This window comes from Lontra canadensis, unplaced genomic scaffold, assembly GCF_010015895.1.
Source record: "Lontra canadensis isolate GAN:19392208 unplaced genomic scaffold, GSC_riverotter_1.0 scaffold50, whole genome shotgun sequence".
In the NCBI taxonomy this organism is placed as follows: domain Eukaryota; kingdom Metazoa; phylum Chordata; class Mammalia; order Carnivora; family Mustelidae; genus Lontra; species Lontra canadensis.
The window spans coordinates 2687584-2707500 of NW_022631044.1; the positions used below are offsets into that span (position 1 = coordinate 2687584).

At 45.9% G+C, this 19917-nt stretch overlaps 1 protein-coding gene and 1 long non-coding RNA gene across 3 annotated transcripts in view; one reads left to right on the top strand and one right to left on the bottom strand.

Annotated features, from left to right (window-relative positions):
- The window catches only part of TGFA (transforming growth factor alpha), a 103287-nt gene that overhangs the window by 70826 nt on the left and 12544 nt on the right, over window positions 1-19917 (top strand). The window contains exon 3 of the mRNA XM_032873690.1: window positions 15958-16075. Within this exon, the coding sequence (XP_032729581.1) occupies window positions 15958-16075 (118 nt within the window). The remainder of the gene's footprint in view (window positions 1-15957; window positions 16076-19917) is intronic.
- On the bottom strand, window positions 1862-7122 carry LOC116877160. 2 transcript variants are annotated; one of them, XR_004384555.1, is made up of 4 exons: window positions 7054-7122; window positions 6666-6734; window positions 5223-5356; window positions 1862-2073 (listed from the first exon to the last, which is right to left on the bottom strand). It is a non-coding gene; the product is annotated as an uncharacterized LOC116877160 (long non-coding RNA). The 2 variants fall into 2 exon arrangements; XR_004384556.1 differs by lacking the exons at window positions 6666-6734; window positions 7054-7122 and adding an exon at window positions 5467-5534.

Here is a 19917-nt window from a genome sequence, read left to right on the forward strand (position 1 = left end):
ACAGTGACACGTTTAACACTATTAGGTTGAGAATGATTTAATTGGGGGTAAAAAGAGTTATTTAATTAGGAGGGATAGGAGGCCAAGTTTGACAGCACATTCTGTGGAAAAAAGCTAGAGGCCTTTGTTGACCCCAAGTTTATATAACCTGATAGCATTCCAGGGCTGCTGGCAAAATTGATGGAGAATTAAGTTATGTTATTATAGAAAGAAGGTCATGGGATATGGTATTCCTACTGTACTCTGTTCCCCATGGCCCAGAGCTGTCGAGCATGGGCTCTGGGGTCACTCTGCCTGTTTTTAGATTTCCTCTCAGCGTCTTGGAGCTCCATGTTTTTGGACAAAGCCCTACACTTCTCTATACCTGTATTCCCCACCTGTAAAATGGGTAAAATAATAGGACTATGAAGTCACAGAGTTCTTGTAAGAATGAATCTAAATGGTCCATGTAAAACTCTTAGCACAGAGGCCAACCCCTAAAGCATTTGGTAAATGTTTTTGTTATTGGTGTTATTATCATCATGATTACTCTGTCGTGGACTATTTTAAGATGGGTACTAAAAGTCAGAATCCATTCTGAGGTAAAGTGTTTACAGATTTTTTCGCCTGAAGAGAAGCTATAGGAACATAGAGTGTACATTTATCTATTGCTGTATAACAAATTACTCCAAAATTTAGCAGCCTGTATCGATAAACCTGTATCACACACAGGTTCTAAGAATCAGGAATTCAGAAGCAGCTTAGCTGGAGGTTCTGATTCAGGGTCTTTCCTAACACTGGGGCTTCGCTGTCATCTGGAAGCTTGACTGAAAGCCAGATAATAGCTCATCCACGTAACTTTTGTCAGGAGGCCTCATTTTCTTGCCACAGGGACCTTCTTTGAACGTCCTGATGACCTGGCAACCAGCTTCCCCCAGAGCGAGCCAGGAGAGAGAAGACAAGTGAGTGAGCATGTGCGAGGAAGAAGTTACAGTACCTTTTGTGACCTAACCTCTGAAGTCACACACCCCGAGACAGTGTGGGAGGGGACATCACAAGGCCATGGATACCAGGAGTTGGGAATCCCAGCAGCCATCTGGGAGGCTGGCCGTCACAGGGAGTTGAGCACCCAAAGACTCAGATTTGGTGGCTAAATGTTGATAAATGAAAGACCTGTTGTTTAGAGGAGGGATACTTACTCAGTATGGCTCCCAAGGACAGAATTCAAACCAATAGGCAGAGATATCTTTAGGGCTTACTCGTATTCTTTTACTTTTGATGGGAAAGAAACATTTTGTTGAAGTATAAGGTCTTTGTTCCCGAACCAGTATGGCTTGGAGAAACTATTGAGAAAATGACCTTGGTGTTTCTGGAATCATCGAGCGTTTCTTCTTTTAAGAACAAAGTGCAAACATGGTTGGTTTATACTTAGCCTGTGGGGTTTAAACCAGGAATTCCCAACTTTTTATGAGGCCAAGACTTTAGATTACAGAAGGGGCAGGAACATTGGCATGGAGTTTTTCTCACTGGGAATCTGGCAGACCTTGAAGAGAAGGATGGGGATGCTGCTTTGAGGGATACTGGCCAGGTAAGGCTCGGGTATCCAGCAGGAGAAACCAGTCTACTCTTTGAGCATGCGACAGTTCTTGCCGCCACTTTGCTGGGGATTCCCATAGGGAGAATGGACAATGCGCTCATTTTTTAAATAGCCCCCAGGAGAAACTTTTTAAGAAACTTTTGAACTTTTTTGGTAAGGGTGGCAAGGTACTGTTATATTGAAGTGAGTGATTACTGGAACATGAAACTATCAGTACTAGAAGCTCTGAAGAACTTCTGTCACCGGATGTACAGATGGGCCCTGTTCTGCCCCAATGCAACACCCACTCTTCCAGGAGGTAAGGGAACTGTCATGAGCAAAATCATACAACAGCCCAACCTTGGAAGGCCAAGGCCTAGGGATAAGGGCAGGCTCTGTGGCCGTGGGGTTGGGGGAGGTCAGTCTGGATCTTACTGATGCCTCAAGAAAGGACACCAGTCAGGGCCGCACCGCGTGATGAACTCAGTCAGCTCACGTTTCTGGTCTGGCTTGGATGCCTGGCAAACAAGGGAAGAAAACAGTAAGAATCCTTCTTGCCCAAAGATGAAAGCCCCTGCTGTGCTTGCTCGGTCTCCTGCTTCTACCCAACAGACCCCTCAGAACTTTGAAGCAAATACATTTCAACTTCCCTTTTTCCACCTTTATTTGGACCTAAAACATTGAGCAGGACCACATAGTCTTTGATGCAACCAACCTTAACTCCTGATCATACTCAACAGTGTAGATTTGTGTCTGTAGAGATGACAGTGAAAGAAACTACCAGCCCCATGAAAAGATGCATTATATGAGAAAAACCTTCTTGAGTTCCAGTGACTTCTGCACTCCTAACAGATGGAAGAAGATGTCGGGTAATCTCTAATTTGTGTCTCTAAGACTAAAGTTGGCGTTGCATCTGTGAAACCAGACCAGAGAGCTGTAAGTAAGAAACATCTATATGCACCTCTGTGCATGGTCATTGCAAAATGGATGAAGGGGATCAAAAGGTATAAACTTCCAGTTATAAAATAAGTCACAAGGATGTAGTATACAGCATGGCAGCTATAGTTAATACAGTATTTCATATTTTAAAGTAGCTAAGAGAGTAGATCTTAGAAGTTCTCATCTCAAAAAAAAATTTATAACTATTGTGGTGAGTGTTAACTAGACTTATTGTGATCATTTTGCAGTAAATACATGTCAAATCATCATGTTGTACACCTGAAACTAATATAGCATCAATTATACATCAATAAAAAGTGTTCCCCTTACTTAGGCAAATTATACTGTGTATGAAAAGCTAAGAATGGTTGGTATAGAAGTCTAAAATATATTCAGGTTATTAGTTAAGTAGGTATAAAAAAAGGAATAACTGCAGGGATAAAAAATATGACACCAATTTTGAATATTCACAGTGGACCAATGAGCAATGGCTGGATATTACAGTAAAATCAATGAAATTTTTTTAAAAAATGACCTGGTAAATATCTTCCAGAACTCAGAAGAACAAAAAACAAAAATAACATGAAAAAAGAAATCCGTAAAATAGAACTAGATGATCTAAGATAGAGAATAACAATTCCAAAAGAAGAAAAGCAAACTAGGGTTGACATAATCATCAAAGGAATAATTAAAGAGCACTTTCTTGAGCCAAAAAAGACTTGTTCTTAATGTCAAAACTATTAACGTTCAATGTAATTTAACAATTTTCATTACTAAAACAATGAAATGGTAGATTTATGAAGGCTACATTTTGTACTCAAGTTGCCATTCATTTGCAAAGCCGCAAGCCTGTATGAGAACACAGAAAAAGGTTCTTAGACACATCGTATTTCATCATGTGGACACAGCCCTCGGTAGCCACCTCAAAAAGTGTTTGAAGATCCTCTCTGGCTAGATAAACAGCTATATCAAGATAAAAAGCCCCAAAATGGGGAAGACAGAAAAACAAGTGATAATGTGCATCCAAGTAACTTGTCAAGATAGTTATACCAAATGCAAAATTAACTATTAAAGTAGAAGTTACATATAAAAATAATATAGGGATATAAAGGGGCGCCTGGGTGGCTCAGTGGGTTAAAGCCTCTGCCTTCGGCTCAGGTCATGATCCCAGGGTCCTGGGATTGAGCCCCACATCGGGCTCTCTGCTCAGCAGGGAACATGCTTCCCCCTCTCTCTCTGCCTGTCTCTCTGCCTGCTTGTGATCTCTGTCTGTCAAATAAATAAATCTTTAAAAAATATATATATAGGGATATAAAATCAAGTTATAATAATTGGTAACTGGGGACAAGAGGAAGGAGGTAGGAAAAGTACACTGAATGTCTTAGGTAATGAAACATCAGATTTCACCCTTAAATTAATAATTAGAGTAAATAAGTTAAAATTTTTTTAATGTAAGGACCATCATCAGTAGATTGAGAAGAGAATACATCTATTCTAAATCATTATAAGAGAGAAGAAGTCAAAGAAACATAGTCCCATATGCAAAGGACAAAACAAGGAAAATTACTAGAAATAATCACTTGTAAAATGTTACATAAAAATAGTGGTTATTCCTCCGTGATAAGACAGCAAGTAATTTTCTTAGGATTTTCGTGTTTTCTAAAATGTCTACAATGAACTTTTATTACTTTTTAAATAACCTGTAAAAACTCTTGGCGGGGTTGTTATAAAAGTTGTTTCAGGGACACCTGGGTGGCTCAGCTGGTTAAGCGGCTGCCTTTGGCTCAGGTCATGATCCCAGCGTCCTGGGATCAAGTCCCAATCGGGCTCTTTGCTCGGCAGGGAGCCTGCTTCTCCCTCTGTCTACCACTCTGTCTGCCTGTGCTGCGTGCTCTCTCTCTCTCTCTCTCTCTAACAAATAAATAATCTTTTTAAAGTTGTTTTATATAGGACACAATGCCAGTAACACTAAAGGGTGGATAAAAAGCCCCCAGTGATGATGAGATTTTATCAAGATATTCTGGGTCAGGTGGTCATGTATTTTTTTCCAGTTGTATTGATTTAAGATTTTGCATGATATGGCAATTTGGAGAAATTGGAGGACATTCACCTTCTGTCTGACAAAGACTGAAGTTGTAGTACTTACGGTGCTAGCCTGCTGTGGTGATTTTCATCTAAAGCACTTTGATATCCCAGGAAATTGACATCAGCTGTGTCATTTCAGTCCAAACAGCTGGGTCCTGCCTGATGTTGACTATGGCATCCCTGCCTTCTATCTTGTGGTGGTCTCAGACGTTGACTTATGACGCAACCTTTGCTACATCCATGCTTTGTTCAGTTAAAAATGCTGATCTCATAAACATCCAGAGCCAGAATGGGTCACTCCTAGTTCCCAAAAGACCATTACCACCTGTGGAGGTTTGCGAGCGTGGTCCTGACCCCTCTAGGCTGGAGAATGGACAGGACATACATTCAGCTGAGGAGCAAGCAATGCCAAGTGGAGGCTTCCAAGCAGGGCCAGACTGACTTCAGATTCTAAGACATGTTGATATTTGAGTGAGGTTCCCAGAAGGGAGCAATGGGAGAAAGGGAGAAAGGAGATGATTTATTAAGAGGATTTCTCCCTCATCAGAAACCCCCCAGACCCTATGCAAGCTTCAGGCTGGGCGTGAGAGTACTGCTCTTGCTATAACAGATAAGCCCTGAGTGCTGTTTCTTTCCCCCTTACGTCAAAGTCTGTGCAGGTGTTCCCGGCCTTGCAGACTTCTTTCCATGCAGTTAGTCAAGGGCCCAGGCTATTTCCATCTTGTGGTTCCTCCCTTCTCCATGCCCTAGGAAGAACTCTCTCCATTTCACCATGAGCTAGGGAAAGAAAAAGAGAGATCTCAGAGGTTTTTATGGACCAAACCTGGGAGGAGCACACATCACTTCTGCTCACAAACTTTGGCCACCATCTGGTCACACGGTCATACCTGCCTACAAGAGAGAGCCTGGGAAATGCAGTCTCTGCCCAGCAGGAAAAGGAACATGGTTTTGGGAAAATTCATGGGAGTCTCTACTCCATATATTTTTCTTTCTTCCATTCCCTGCCTCCTTCATAGAATGTTTTCACTGCCGTTGGCCTTTCAAGTGAAAAACAACAACAAAGATAGAGGTGTATGGGTTGGAAATGTAGTGGAATCACGTAGGCCATGTTCTTTTGGGGGTTTATTGTTTATGGTAGGGGTATTTAAGGTTTCTCTGCCTAGAGGCCAAGCCTGAGCTCAACCTTTACTAGACATCCTGCATCTAAATATCCTCCATATTTTCTAAATATTTTCCACATTATCCCCTTTTAATGATAAAACATGAGACAGTAACATGATTCATCTTACGCAGATTCAAATCTAGGTTCCTTAAGGCCATTCTCCTATAGAACAACACTCCTGGGGACATCTGGGGGGCTCAGTTGGTTGGGCATCTGCCTTTGGCTCAGGTCATGATCCTGAAGTGCTGGGATCAAGCCCCATCTCAGGTTCCCTGCTCAGTGGTGAATCTGCTTCTCCCTCCTCCCACTACTCCTCCCCTGTTTGTGCGTTCTCCCTCTCTCTCACTCACTCTCTCAAATAAACAAAATCTTAAAAAAAACCTGAGAGCAAAGCAATAAAAAATATAAGTTGTTTATATTTTAATTATCTTTATAGTGTTGTGGGTAGGGTTTTCATTTCTTTTTAAGATTTCACTTATTTGACAGAGAATGAGTACAAGCAGGGGGAGCAGCAGGCAGAGAGAGAAGCAGGCTCCCCACTGAGTAAGGAGCCCAATGCAGGGTTCCATTCCAGGACTCTGGGATCATGACCTGAGCCAAAGACAGACACTTAACTGATTATGCCACCCAGATGCCCCATAGGGCTTTGATTTTAAATGTTTATTTTCAAACTCAAATGTTTATTTCATAAAATTTGGAAAATTATAAAAGAAAAAAATGATTGCCATAAATCCCACACCTCTCTTAAAATCTAGGTGTCTTCACCCTGGAATATAATCTTGAAGGGCTTTTATCTAAGAGAAATTACAAGTCATTGCTATAACACCCAGAGAAAATAAAGAATAGTCACATTTTTGTCATGGGACAAATTCCCAGCCACAAATTCACATCTGTGTTTTTAAGGCTGTTGAGCTTTGCCTTTACCTCTGGATGCCTCAGTTTCCTCACTTGAAATGAAGAGTATCCTTCATCCACCCAGACTACATCTGTAGACTGTAAATGAAAAAGACATCTATCAAAGGTTCTGAGGGAATAGAATGTTCTAGAAAAACAATCATCCCAGTAGTGCTTACATATACTCAGTGTGGAAGGTTTGAAGGGATTACGGTTCAAAGACTCAACAAGAGGAAGCATTTTTTTCCTAAGGGTAGATTGAGGGTTTCTTGCCAACCACTTTACCTAACAATTTTGATATTAATAAAGAGGAGAACAGAGACACACACACAGACTGTAAAGCCAGGTAGCCCTGGGCTCCAACGGGGCTGTTCCTTCAACAAAGCCAAAACAGAATTCCCCATCCAGCAGAACTCACCAGAGCTGTTCACGTTTTGTTTCAAAGCCCGCTGATGAGAGCCAAACATAGATATCCCTGTTTGCTTTGTAAATGGAAATTTGAAATCAAGTTTCAAATGCTGGTTGACACCCAAGAGGATGTAATTAGAATAAGGGGCTTTCTGGTTTGAAGATACCAAAAAAAAAAAAAAAAAAAGATCTCTTTGAAATCAAATTATTAAATAATAAGAGAGAGGGGAGGTTTGGTTTTTAGTCTTCAAAGCAAAACCAGGACCTGCAATTTTCTTAATTGGTTTTTTGCTTAAAATTACTACCAGGGTAGGGAGAGAAGGAGCAAGGTGGGTGCTAGAGAAACGGGGTCGTAAAGCAGAAGGCGGAAGAGGAGCTCAGTGGGAGAGAGAATCTTCTGGGTCTGATGTATCCCCTTCTAGTCCCATCTTTTTTTAACCCATATGGATCTAGAATGCAGTGTGGGGACCCCTTGGGCATCTCACACATGCCTCTTCCTTCCTCATGCCCTTTGGGGGAGGAGGTAGTGTTACTGGTGGAGCTGAATGCAAGTCAGAGGCCAAGTTGAAATATGTATGCTGGACATCGCTAGAGGAGGATGCAGAAGCTGGTTTTAGCCTGTAGTTCACATGACTACACTGAGATTGTATTTTAGATTCCTGAAGCTTCTTTGCTAATTAAAACCATTTTGCCTTGGGACTCTTAGCTCTTTTACTTCTAAAATGGTCCCGAGGATTGCATGTTTCGTGGTAGTTCCTGATATGTTTATTCTTCAAATGGAAGAGTTGTCTTAACTGCAGGAGGTGCTTTTAAGGATTTCTTAACCCTCACCTTACTCATAGTCTCTCTCTTTCTCTCTCTCTTATATACACACACACACACCCTCTGAAGTGACAATGTGGTGTGTGTTAGAAAGAGCAAGAGCTTTAGAGAGAGCCAACCCTGAGTTCTGCCATTCCCTCCGCCATTCCCTAACCTGGCAGCGCTGAACAAGCCTCGAACCCCTCGGCTTCATTTTCCCCATCGATGAGATTGGGGTAGCAATGACTTACAGCCCAGGATTTTTGTGAGGATTAAATGGAACTCTCTGGGATACAGTGCTGGGCAATAGTACTTGCCGTTGGTAGACAATTCATTAATAGTGGCTGGTATTAATAAGTCATCACCATCATTAGCATCATCATAGTCTAACCTCAGAAAATCCACACTGGGTTAGAAGCTCTAAGCCCAGGTCCTTTAGGTAGGATATGAACCTAGCGAAGTACTTCTGTGTTCATGTTGTCTATTCTCTTCTCCCTGTTGGACTAGGGAAAGGTGAGGCCTTCGGAATAAGCGCAAACAGGATAAACCCCACTGGATCACATACCACCATGACTTTTGCTCTGAATGTGTATCTATTTTCCCACCACACACACATTGTGTTCTTAAAACCCAGCATCTTTGTGGGAAAGTGGAAAATACGTTGTCCGGCTTCTTTATTCACACCTTTTTGTGAATTCAGAAGTTCCATCACATCTGATGCTCCCCTTGGGTTTTACCCAAGAGAGCCATGATCAGAGGGAATTGAATTAGCTTAATGTTCCTTTAGGGATTCGACCCCCCACCACAAACATACACACACACACACACACACACCATCTTGTTTAAAGCTACAAAAACAATTCAAGAGTCCATTTTAACTCGGCTCTGAGCCAGAAGCCCCTGGTCTTTGGGGGCCTGGGCACCACACAGCCGAGAGGCTGGGGCTGTGGTGGGAGTGTATCTTGTGAAGGGCTCAGTACCCTCCAGTGAGTCAGCCCCCAGCCCACTTCCAGCTGTCCTCAGTTAACCGTCCGTGCCATCCATGGACGTATAGAAATCTCTTCTGCATCCCTGCTTCTCAGCCGCTGCTCCCTTGTGGAAATAAGTTCCATATGTGGCGTTTCCCAGTTCTCCCTGAAATAAAGTAGTGCTTCCTCTTGTTTCTCCTAGAAGCGCCCCTTCCTGATTACTGGAAGCAGCCTAACAAGTGAAGCATTCTTCCTTGCTGCCCCGTGATTTGTCGACTTAGATCGTGTGCCTTCCCAGCGTTCTTTGTGGACTCGAATAGTATCCTCGTTTTCTACAGCTCTGCATTCTCTTAAAATCAGACAGAAGGGAGAAAAATTTATAATTCTAGTATTTTCTAAGACTTGCTAACTGTATGTCCATTGGCAGGGTTACCTAAACTAAACAGGGACTACTAATGCTTACCGCACAGAGTGGCTGGACATTTGAGATGATACGGTACCCATGTCCTTAAGTGGAGTTGGAGGGGTGGGTAGGGTCTAAAAGCCAGTTTAAGGAGGCCCAATGGGGTCAAAACGAGACAGTGTTGGAAAAGCTTGCTGAAGAATTAGTAAATCTGTGTTCGGGGCTTGTGTTATAGGGAAAATATGTATCTTTTATGTATAGGAGTTCCTCTCAGGAAGCTGAGAATTTTGGGGGTGGGATGATAGTCACAAAAATGGCCCTGCCTTCCCTCCCCCCCAACACACACACCCCTCCTCAGGAGGAGGGAGGAACCCCAGCACTAGTGAAAGTGACCTTTTCCCTTCATTGCCTAACTAAAAGAAATGTCCCTTCTCTCTCAAGTGTTGGTACTCGAGTGGAAGCCAAACTCTTTCCAAATTGCTTTGTTATTTTTCAAGTATTTGTTGTTCTTAGTTTTACTAGTGAATGAGTTGGGTGATAACACTGATCTCTACACACATCTCCAGAAGAGCAAAACTGATCCCCTCCCTCCCAGGAGCCCCAGGGAGTAAGGTGTGTTCTCCTCCTCCTGGAAATGTGGCAGGGATTACTTTTGCATGCTCTGCTGATTTCCTCTGCTCGTTTCAAAGTTGCCCACCCCCATGTTCAGCCCACTCACACAACCTTAGGAAATACCCATGCTCACTAATCTATCTTCATGGGCCATTCCTCTCTGTGGTAGAGGTCACCAGTGTCGCCCCCACCCCCCAATACGGACAGTGCTCTTTGTCCTCAGGATCACTTACAAATCTTCTACGAGTTCTTACTCTCACCCCTCAAACCTGCCAGGGCCAGAGTCTCTGCTCACCCCTCCGTATGTGGAGATGCATCTGTGTCCCACACCCCTGACTTCTCAAAGCCCTGGCTTACCATTTCTTCCCCCTGCATGCCCGTCTTTGAGCGGGCGTTTCCTTCCCGTGCAGGCTAATTCCGTCAGTTCCCGCATTGCCTCACATGTGCCTGGACTGCCAACCCTGTCAGATGGGCCTGACGGTGGCCCGCACCAAGCCACCTCCATCCCAGAACTGAGCCTGACACTGGAGCAGGATGGAGGCCCCCAGCCCCAGGGAGCATCAGAGTGTGGGTCTCCCTACGTGCCCTCCCCCGGCTTCACCAGGGGCTGCTTGCTCGCTCCCGTCTTCATTAAAGTCATCTACTGCTTTTTCTCCTAGACATTCCAGAAGCATTAGTTGGTTTTGCCATTGTAGTGTCTGAAGAGAAACTATTTAGTCCCAGGTCAGAAACCTTGGCTGAAAGTTCCGGCTAAAAAGCCAGGCGTCGTTATTAAATTGTCACAAAGTTAGCCATGATATTTGAGGAAGTGATGAAATGGCTGTAAATGATGTAAGCTTTGCAACGGGCAAACATGTCCGCAACTTCTGACATCTGGAGAAGAGAGCAAGGGGCTGCTACTGCGGCCGGCTCCCCTGACCCGCCCAGAAAGTCCAATTAGGGCCGCTCTGCAAAGGGCGATGGCCCTTGGTGGTGTGAATGCTGCTCCTCAGGGAACTGTCCAGATGGCTGCCTCCCTGGCCCTCCTGAGCTGGAGAGACCCCTCCTGTGATTGAATCCCCGGTTTTCATGTCCCGTGATTACAATCCCAGACCCTTTTCCCACAAGTGGAGCTAGGCTCCAGGCCCTGTTAGTGGGTCTGTGGTCTCTGGGCAAAGCTTTCACAGCTTCCCTGGAGACCGTGGTGTCTGCAAGATGTCCGTTTGCTTAACAGTGTCGGAGAGGCCTCTTGTAAACTTCAGAGCAACAGAAACTGAGCGGCTTTGAAATTCCAGCTATGGATGGGCTCAGTATGAGGTCTGTTCCAAAAATGGGAGCATTTGGTTTTCCAATCAGCCCTGAAGACTAATCAGACTTGGGTCGGGACCTGGAGGAGACAAATTCAGGGTCCAGAGCCCTGGGGAGGGTAGCCAGCTGTCTGTCCCCTCTGCCTGGACTTCTGCGGGGCCCTCCTTGGAGTTACCTGTTGACCTTCACTGCCGCCTTTTCCTACATGAGAGGATTTTTCCCATTTTAAGTAGCTAGGCCTTTCCTTTCTCCGCTGATATTTCCTTGAGTTTTCAAGAAAAGACAGACAAATTGTGAGGGGGAGAGGACGAGAGAGTAGAGGAAGGTAGACAAAGAGTAGGAAGAGAGAGAGAAGGAGGAAGGGAAAAGGAGAGACGTATCCTCTGGGACCGTGCTGGGAATTCCAGGGTTGTCTTGTAAAGCTCATTTTGATTTAAGTTACTGAGCCAAATCCTCCACGTGGCGTGACTGCCTGGCCTGCCCGCATCAGAGATGATACTCGAACAGCACAGGGACACAGCAGACATACAGGAGGTGGGAATCCCTCCTCTCCCACTCCTGACCTTTCCCAGACTCCCCTTCTTCCAGAACCTTGCAAAAGCTTCTTATCTGTCTGGGCTGACCATGCTGAAGTGCTGGAGTTTTCCATGCTGATTCTGGTGGTGTCTGAGGCACACATCTTTAAAAGCCCTAGAACCAGAACAGTCACTGCCCCACACCTGTGGCCTGCTTCCCACTTGGCACGGGGTTTCTGGGCACCCAAGCCAGCACAGCAGCTCCAGGGGCCAGCGTGCCCATGGCCTCCCCTCAGTCTGTGGCCGGCTTGCCCTGAGGTGGCACAGGGTGAGCACAGGGCCACGGGGTGTTTCCCTCCTGGGACCACAGTCTAGTTCCCTCCTTCCCCTCCATTTCTCAAGGGCGGATCACGTCCCCCAAAGCTGCCACGTGTGCCGCTGGAAACAGGACCTGACCTGCACACGCACACCTGGAGCTTCCTGGGGTCAGGGATCAGGGTGTCACCCTGCACCGATTCTTAACTGAAATGCTTGCTTTTAAGATGTTTGTGATTATATCAAGGTGGGGGGGAATGCAAGTAACAGAGGAAGTAGTACGTTCACATGAGTGCACGTGTGCAGTATGTAGAGAAGTCTGTCTGTGGGGTACTTTTATTTTTTATACTCCACGGTGCTTTTGTTTAATTTTACACTGATATTTACAAAAGGTTTCTACAGCGAAGGATCACTTTTGTGGTCAGGAAAAAGGTTTTAAAAATAAACGGGGTTTTTGTGCTTATGATAGTCGACTGGCATCGAGCTCCCTTGGCACCTTGGTGCCTCGGGCTGCATCAGGTAATGGGGAATATGGAGCCCAAGTTCCTCATCAGGTACCCGTGCTCATCCTGGTCTCAGACGTGCGTGAGCTGCTGTCACCATGACCATGGCAGGGTCCTTCCTCGTTGCCTGGGCTTGCTGGCTTCCTAGCGAGCTGGGTGACACACAGAGGGTTTACACTGGCGGATGCCTCGGCTTCGTCACCAGGAAATTGAGGAGGATCTTGTCCACTGTAGCACGTGAGGTGCTCTTCAGAAGCAGCCCCAGAAGAAGAGTTGCTCTGTGGCCATAGACCTGGGCCACGCTGAGACTGCCCCGTGTGTGGAACGAGCGCACTTCCGTCTAACAAGCCGCATGCATCCTTGCGTTGGCAGTGCTGGGAGGCGTAGGTCTCCGTTCGCCGCTTGGCTTCAGCACATAGTCTGACTGTCCCTTGTGTGTCTTCATATGTGAGCCGGACACCCAACCTCTTTGCTCTTTCCCCCTCCTTATTCTTCTTTCCCTGCTCTCCCCTTCCCTTTCCCACTGCCTGTCTCTGTCTCCCTCTCTTCCTCTCTCCCCACTCCATTCTCCTTCTCTGCCTCTGTCTCTCTCACTTGACTTTCCCATTTGTATCCCCTTTTGATGAGACCAATTTTTTTTTTTCCTAATGCTGAAATTCACCTTTGAAATGTTGGCAAAGCATATAATGCTATATCCAGGTCATTCAACTGTCCTTTCCTGGATAATGTAGGCAAAACCATTTATGTGGGGTTTTTTTTAATTTTAATTAATTTTATTTTATTTTATTTTTTATAAACATATATTTTTATCCCCAGGGGTACAGGTCTGTGAATCGCCAGGTTTACACACTTCACAGCACTCACCATAGCACATACCCTCCCCAATGTCCATAACCCCACTCCCCCTCTCCCAACCCCCCTCCCCCCATCAACCTTCAGTTTGTTTTGTGAGATTAAGAGTCACTTGTGGTTTGTCTCCCTCCAAATCCCATCTTGTTTCATTTATTCTTCTCCTACCCCCTTAACCCCCCATGTTGCATCTCCTCTCCCTCATATCAGGGAGATCATATGATAGTTGTCTTTCTCTGATTGACTTACTTCGCTAAGCATGATACCCTCTAATTCCATCCACATCATCGCGAATGGCAAGATTTCATTTCTTTTGATGGCTGCATAGTATTCCATTGTGTATATATACCACATCTTCTTTATCCATTCGTCTGTGGATGGACATCTAGGTTCTTTCCATAGTTTGGCTATTGTAGACATTGCTGCTATAAACATTCGGGTGCACGTGCCCCTTCGGATCACTACGTTTGTATCTTTAGGGTAAATACCCAGTAGTGTGATTGCTGGGTCATAGGGTAGTTCTATTTTCAACATTTTGAGGAACCTCCATGCTGTTTTCCAGAGTGGTTGCACCAGCTTGCATTCCCACCAACAGTGTAGGAGGGTTCCCCTTTGATGAGACCAATTTTTATAAAGACTCTTTGAGTCACTTGTGAGACGAGGCAAAATAGCCATAAATACAGGCTGAGAACATGGCATTGAGTCTACGCCTTACCGATCCATCTTGGAGAGTAGTGTTCCCAAAGAACAGATCCCGAGTTTTCTTCCAGGGTGTATCTGGTGACCTGACACTTGACCACAAAGAATGTCAGCAGATTGCAGGCCTTGGGGTCACTTGGGTTTTGAAGACCTGGCAGAGGACCAGCTCCAAAAAGGGTCCCTTTGAAGACCCCTGTTGTTTGGCTTTTTTCTAAGAGGTCTTTTTTCTCTAAACAATGTGTCTTGTGTGTAATACAAGCCTGGGTCTCCACATCAGTGCACATCAGAATCACCTGGACAGCCCAGGTACGCCACATCAATTCTATCTCAATAAACCTGACTTCTTTCTAAAATTAAAAAAAAAAATCATCTGGAAATCTTATCACACAGATTCTTGGGCGCCATCCCAATGATCCTAATTCAGTAGGTCCAAGGGCAGGGCCTGTGAACTTGGCTTTCTGATGAGCTCCAGGGGTGTAAAGTTGCTGGCCCACAGACATTTGAGGAGCTCAACTCTGAACCCTGACCAGGGACTCTCACTAGCCACTTGGAGGAAGTTGTCTAAGTGGCCTTTTGTGGAGCTTATCAAAAGCCTTTTTCAGGTCTAAATCAAATTAGATCCACCAGTCTCCAGCCCGTCATCTCTCTGTATTTGCTCCTCAACAAGGTAATGAACACAGAGAAGCCAGTTAGGTGAACTGCAGCAGACCCTCCTGCCCCAGCATCCCAGTGTCCACGGTCAGCAAGCAAACAAGCCCATTCCTAAACCACCCAGGCCTGGGACTCGCAGGCCCACTGTTTCCCGCTGAGGCTGTTGGACCGCATGTCCCATAGGCTGCCGCTGGACAAGGATTTCTCAAAGAGCAAGAGCTCTAAGAACATTTTTTCCAAAAAAATAAGTGGGAAAGACCCACTCCCCAAAACACAAGCATCAGAGAACCTTTTGAAAAAGCATGGGAACTACATCTGTCACGCCATCTTGAAATAACTGCCTACAGAGTCTCAAGTGTTATTTGGACGAAACAAGGCTGTTGGAGTCCATTACAATAAGTTCAGAGTGATGCCCTGTGGCCTGGTCAGGTCTGTTCATGTGTTGTTCCATACAGTGCTCCTGGTGGCTGTTTTTATTCCTGTGTGAAAGCCAAGGAATAAAAACCCAGAGAGGTTTGGTGACACCCCCAGGCTCTTGTGAGTGGTGGGAGCCAGGGCTGTGAGCAGGACCCGTCTCTTTCCCTGCTGCCCTTCCTGCCCGCTCCCAGCTTTCCCGGCACACTGTGTGCTGCTCCCAGATGGACTTCTGGGCTTTAAGTCCCCTTCATGGCAGGATCACGTCTCATCTCCTGCCCCCAGAGAGCCTCTTGCTACCATTTTTAGGTATAGCTTTCCCAGACTTCTTTGTATCTGAATTTTTGTTTATTTCAGTAGAATTATATGATACAGAACAAATGGGAAATGTACCAGTTTCACTGACAATAACGTATCGTGAGCATCTCTCTGTGTCATTAACTGTTCTTCCTCAGTGTCAATTTAATGGTCATTTAGTACTCCTCTGTAACTACCTTCTGGTTTCTTGGCTTTAAAACAGAGTTTTGTGAAGGCTCTCTTAAAAGAACGATCACTATCACTTTGCAAAGTAAAATGAGGTCGCTTGGAGAATAGGCTTTAAATATTCCGGTAGCTAACATCGCCCCAGTATCTCTGAATTACACTGAATCTTTTGGAGAGATGGTTTTGTTTCCGACCAAGGTAAATACATAACACAGCCCTGCTGGGAAGCATGTGATGCAGGTGTCTCCGTCCTGAACTGGCCATTAGAAAGTGAGGGTGTGCTGAGGACGACAGGCAGGGAGGGACCAGAAATCCTAACCAGGAGGGCACCCCTGCTCCTCAGTCGGTGAGGGACTGCATATGTGTCTTGCTAAGCCATGGGTCTGAGCCAAATGTCTTCTCTCTCTCCCACAGACCCGCCTGTGGCTGCAGCTGTGGTGTCCCACTTTAATGACTGCCCAGATTCCCACAGTCAGTTCTGCTTCCATGGAACCTGCAGGTTTTTGGTGCAGGAAGACAAGCCAGCATGCGTGTAAGTGTTCCCTGGTGTCCTGAGATTCTGGTCTGGGGGCACCCCAGCAATCAATTACAAGAACATTTACCTTCACGAGACATGCCTGAGACCCTGGAAGCTGGACGTGGAGGATCAGAGCAGCAGGCTGAGGGACACCTGCTTCACACCCAGCTGTTGAAAAATCCAGGTTCCAGGGCCCCAGCCCAAAACCACTGAGGCAGAACCCCTGAGGGTTGGAGCCTGGGGGTGTGCATTTTTCACAAGCACCTCGGGTTACTCCTGGGTTATTGCAAAGTCTGTAAAGTTCTGGATCCAAGTTTAATTCACTCATTAGAATCCCTAGAGGGCAAGGTGTTGGGTTGGATCCCTCTGAGTAGGCAGCGTCTCCAGGAAGAGGTCTCTGCCCTCCAGCATCTTTACAGCACAGCTAATAAAATAAGCTGGAAGTGCATGCAAACAGTTAGTATACATAAGCCGTAACAGAACAAAAAACAGCTTGGAAATCAAGATGTGCACCAGCGCGTGGTGGTTTCCATGCCAGGCCGAGCGCAAGCCCCCTGGGGCTGCTGCTTAATGTAGAGCCAAGCCCCACCCCACCCCACTGAATCATCATCTCCAGGAATGGGACCCAGGAGTCACATTACCTAAGAGCCACTGGGGAGTGCCATGGTCAGCCAGCCTGGGAAAGAAAGGCACTTGAGGAAGGCTCCCCAGAGCAGATGTTAGGGTATGCCTAGTGGGGAGAACAGAGAGGTTATTCCAGGCCTGGAACATTGGGGGGCCTGCTATTATGGGCTACCTGTTATGTCTACAGCAGGAGGAGACAAGTGTGGAGACAAATTGGAGGCCAGAGCTTATTGGAAGTGAACCTTTATTCTCTAGGCAGTGAGAGGCATGTTCGTTTGGGGAAGGGAAGTTTTAAGAAAAGGAATCTGTCCATAATTGAATAGTCTTAAGTGGCCCCATACACAACTTTGGTGCTATTGACATTCAGGGCTGGGTGGGCCTTTGCTGGGCAGGAGGATATTAGTGGCAACCCTGGCCTCCACCCACCAGGTGCCAGGAGAACGAGCACCTTACAGAGGTGACCATCAGAATGTCTCCAGATTGCCAAACGTCCCCTGGGGGGGTGGGAGGAAACAAAATCCGTCCTCCACCCCCAACTGAAACCACCCATCTGTATGAAGTTGTCATTTCTATAGGTCACGACTGGTGGAAAGGTAGCAATTCCATACAGTCCAACTTAATAGTACCAGTAAGTGATACTAAAATGTTAACAAAAGCCGGCATTTATTTAATTTTGTTCGCTTCACGCTGGACACCGTCTCAGGCATGATCTGTGTGCTAACTCAGGTGATCCTCCCCACAACCCCACGAGTTAGGCACAGAGAGAGCTGGTGCCCAGGTTGCAGGGCAGAGCTTATGGTCAAACGTCCACGGTCTAGCTCCTGAAGCTGAGTGCTTAACCATGATGCTAAGGGTGTCGGATGCATTAGCCTGAGAGCTACTGAGGCTCTGGAGAGTCTGTGCAGATAAAGCGGGGGGGCAGGGTTTTCCTCTTCCCGTGTTGCGCAAGCCTCACCTGGTGAAGCAGGCTGTCTCCCTTCCTCCTTGCAGGAGGACTGCCTGAGGCCCCCAGGTCAAATCTGCAAAACTTGAGCCCTCCCTACCCTGTAAAAGCGGAAGCCTTCTGAAAGCCAGTGGGGCAGGGACGGGGATAGGGGAGAGGGGGAGCAGAGGTGCTGGTGCTTTCTTGTTCTCTTCACCGGGGATCCCAAGCCCTGCTCTTGGCCCAGGGAGCTAATCGTCCATCACACTTACGCACCATTGCATTTGGAAAATCAGGATGACTGACTGTCTCTCCCCCCATTCACATTATAAATATTGCTATTAATAATAAGCTTTCCATAAAAGCTATAGCTAGGTGCCAGGCCTGGCTCCCAGCACTCTCTCCATATATAGTAACTCATTGAGTCCTCACAACTCCCTTCACCAGTGGGAATTCTTGTTCTTGTTGCATAAATGAGAAAACTGAGTCAGCTCACAGAAGCAATTTGCCGAGTCCCCGAGCTAGTAAATGGCAGAGTTTAGGATTCAGTCTGATTGACTCAAACTCCCAGACTTGTGTGCTCTGCTACTGCCCCAGAGGGCATTCTGTCTTGGTCTAAAAAGTTCATCTCTGCTAAAAAAGAAACAACAGATCCAAAATGGAGTCACTTGTGCTAAGCCCATATCACCAAACCAAATCGTAGTACCTGACCCAATTGCAGTTTCAGCCTGCCCCAGAAACGTGCTTAGTCCATCCGTCTGGAATTTCCCTGGTCAGCTCTAGTGATTGATAGACTCCTTCTGTCCCCCAAAGAAAGATGAAGTTATTTACTCTTTCCCTGTCTCTGCCCCCTTCTGCTTACACAAGTCTCCCATCTTGTACAGCTCCTTGGAACTCCTTTCCACTGACTAGATGGGATACAGTCTGATTCATAAATCACTGAATAAAACCAATTTGATCTTAAAATTTACTCAGTTGAATATTGCTTTTTAACATCTCAAATCACTAAGCTCTTTCGTTTGCAAGAAAGGTGTTGGCATCTTCCCCATGTAAAGAGAAACATCGAAGTCATTCCCAAGCTCTTTGCCCCGACCACACTCTTAAGGTCCTTTCCGTGGGCCGACTGCGGGATCTCCCAGAAACAGCTGGGCCATCCTTGTGGTTTGGAGAAGCTGACCATTTGTGGGGATACATAGCCATGCAACCAATTACCACCTCATTACCTCAGTTTCCCCACCGGGTCTTGGCAGCCCAGGGGGTTCAGCCCACAGATGTGTTTTACGGGTCAGTGGATGATGATCTGCGTTGTTCTTTGGTAGTTTTAATTAGTTGTCAGCATTTTAGAAGCTGTGTTTCACTCTCCATGTGAATGTTCAGCCCGATGGAATAAACAGAAAGATGGTAGCATCAGGTCAGGCCTGAACTCCCAAGTGTGCCATTTGGCTGGAATACAGGTGTGCCAGCCCCACCATCCCCCAGACAGGGCTTGCCCTCTCTGGTCCTCATTCCCCCCTCTCCCCACTGCTCCCCAATGCCAAAGCAGATGTCAGCCCCTGACTGTCCTGTTGCTGCTTCTGCTCGCCTCAATCATGCCAGCCCACTTTGCTCACTCCTGCCGGGTGAGCTCTTAAGCTCCGTGAGGACAGGACCACGCCTTATACCCTTTGTAATTCCAGTACCTAGAAGAATGGCATAATTAATTAATTCCCCACTAGACCAGAAACTGTGATCCGTGCAGAGAAAGCAGAACATTCTGTTCCCACTCGTATGAACTGCCCCAGCTTTGGGTTTGCTGACACAGACATTCTGGTCAATAAAACCAACATACCTTGAGGGAAGGCCATATATGTCACGGCCTTATAAAGAAAACCCACAGCAACCCAAACTGAGAGTCTAAAAAGAGGGAGCTCTTTCTAAAACACTGTCTCATGTAAGCTTTGTTTTTTATAAGAACAATAGTCTTTATGTCTAAATAGTCTAAATGACATCTCACACTAAAATATGAGGTAGAGAAAAAAAGTTGAAACAAATAACTAGTCAGAAGTAGCCAAAGGTAGTGAACAAAATCCTCAAACACTTATGTTTCAGTTGAACCCTGGCTGGTATTTTATGTCTTCCTTTAATAAATCCCCGCTAGCACCCAACTACCTCAGGAAACAAATAGGAAAAGGATTTCCAGAGACATTAAAGCCATAGAAAGGCAAGGTTAGGACTTGCACACCATTTTCCCTTGAGGCAGATTCAGCGTGCTATTGGTCGGCTGCCGGCAGAAGCCTTCAAACAAAGGAGAACAGTTGAAGGAAGACACCCA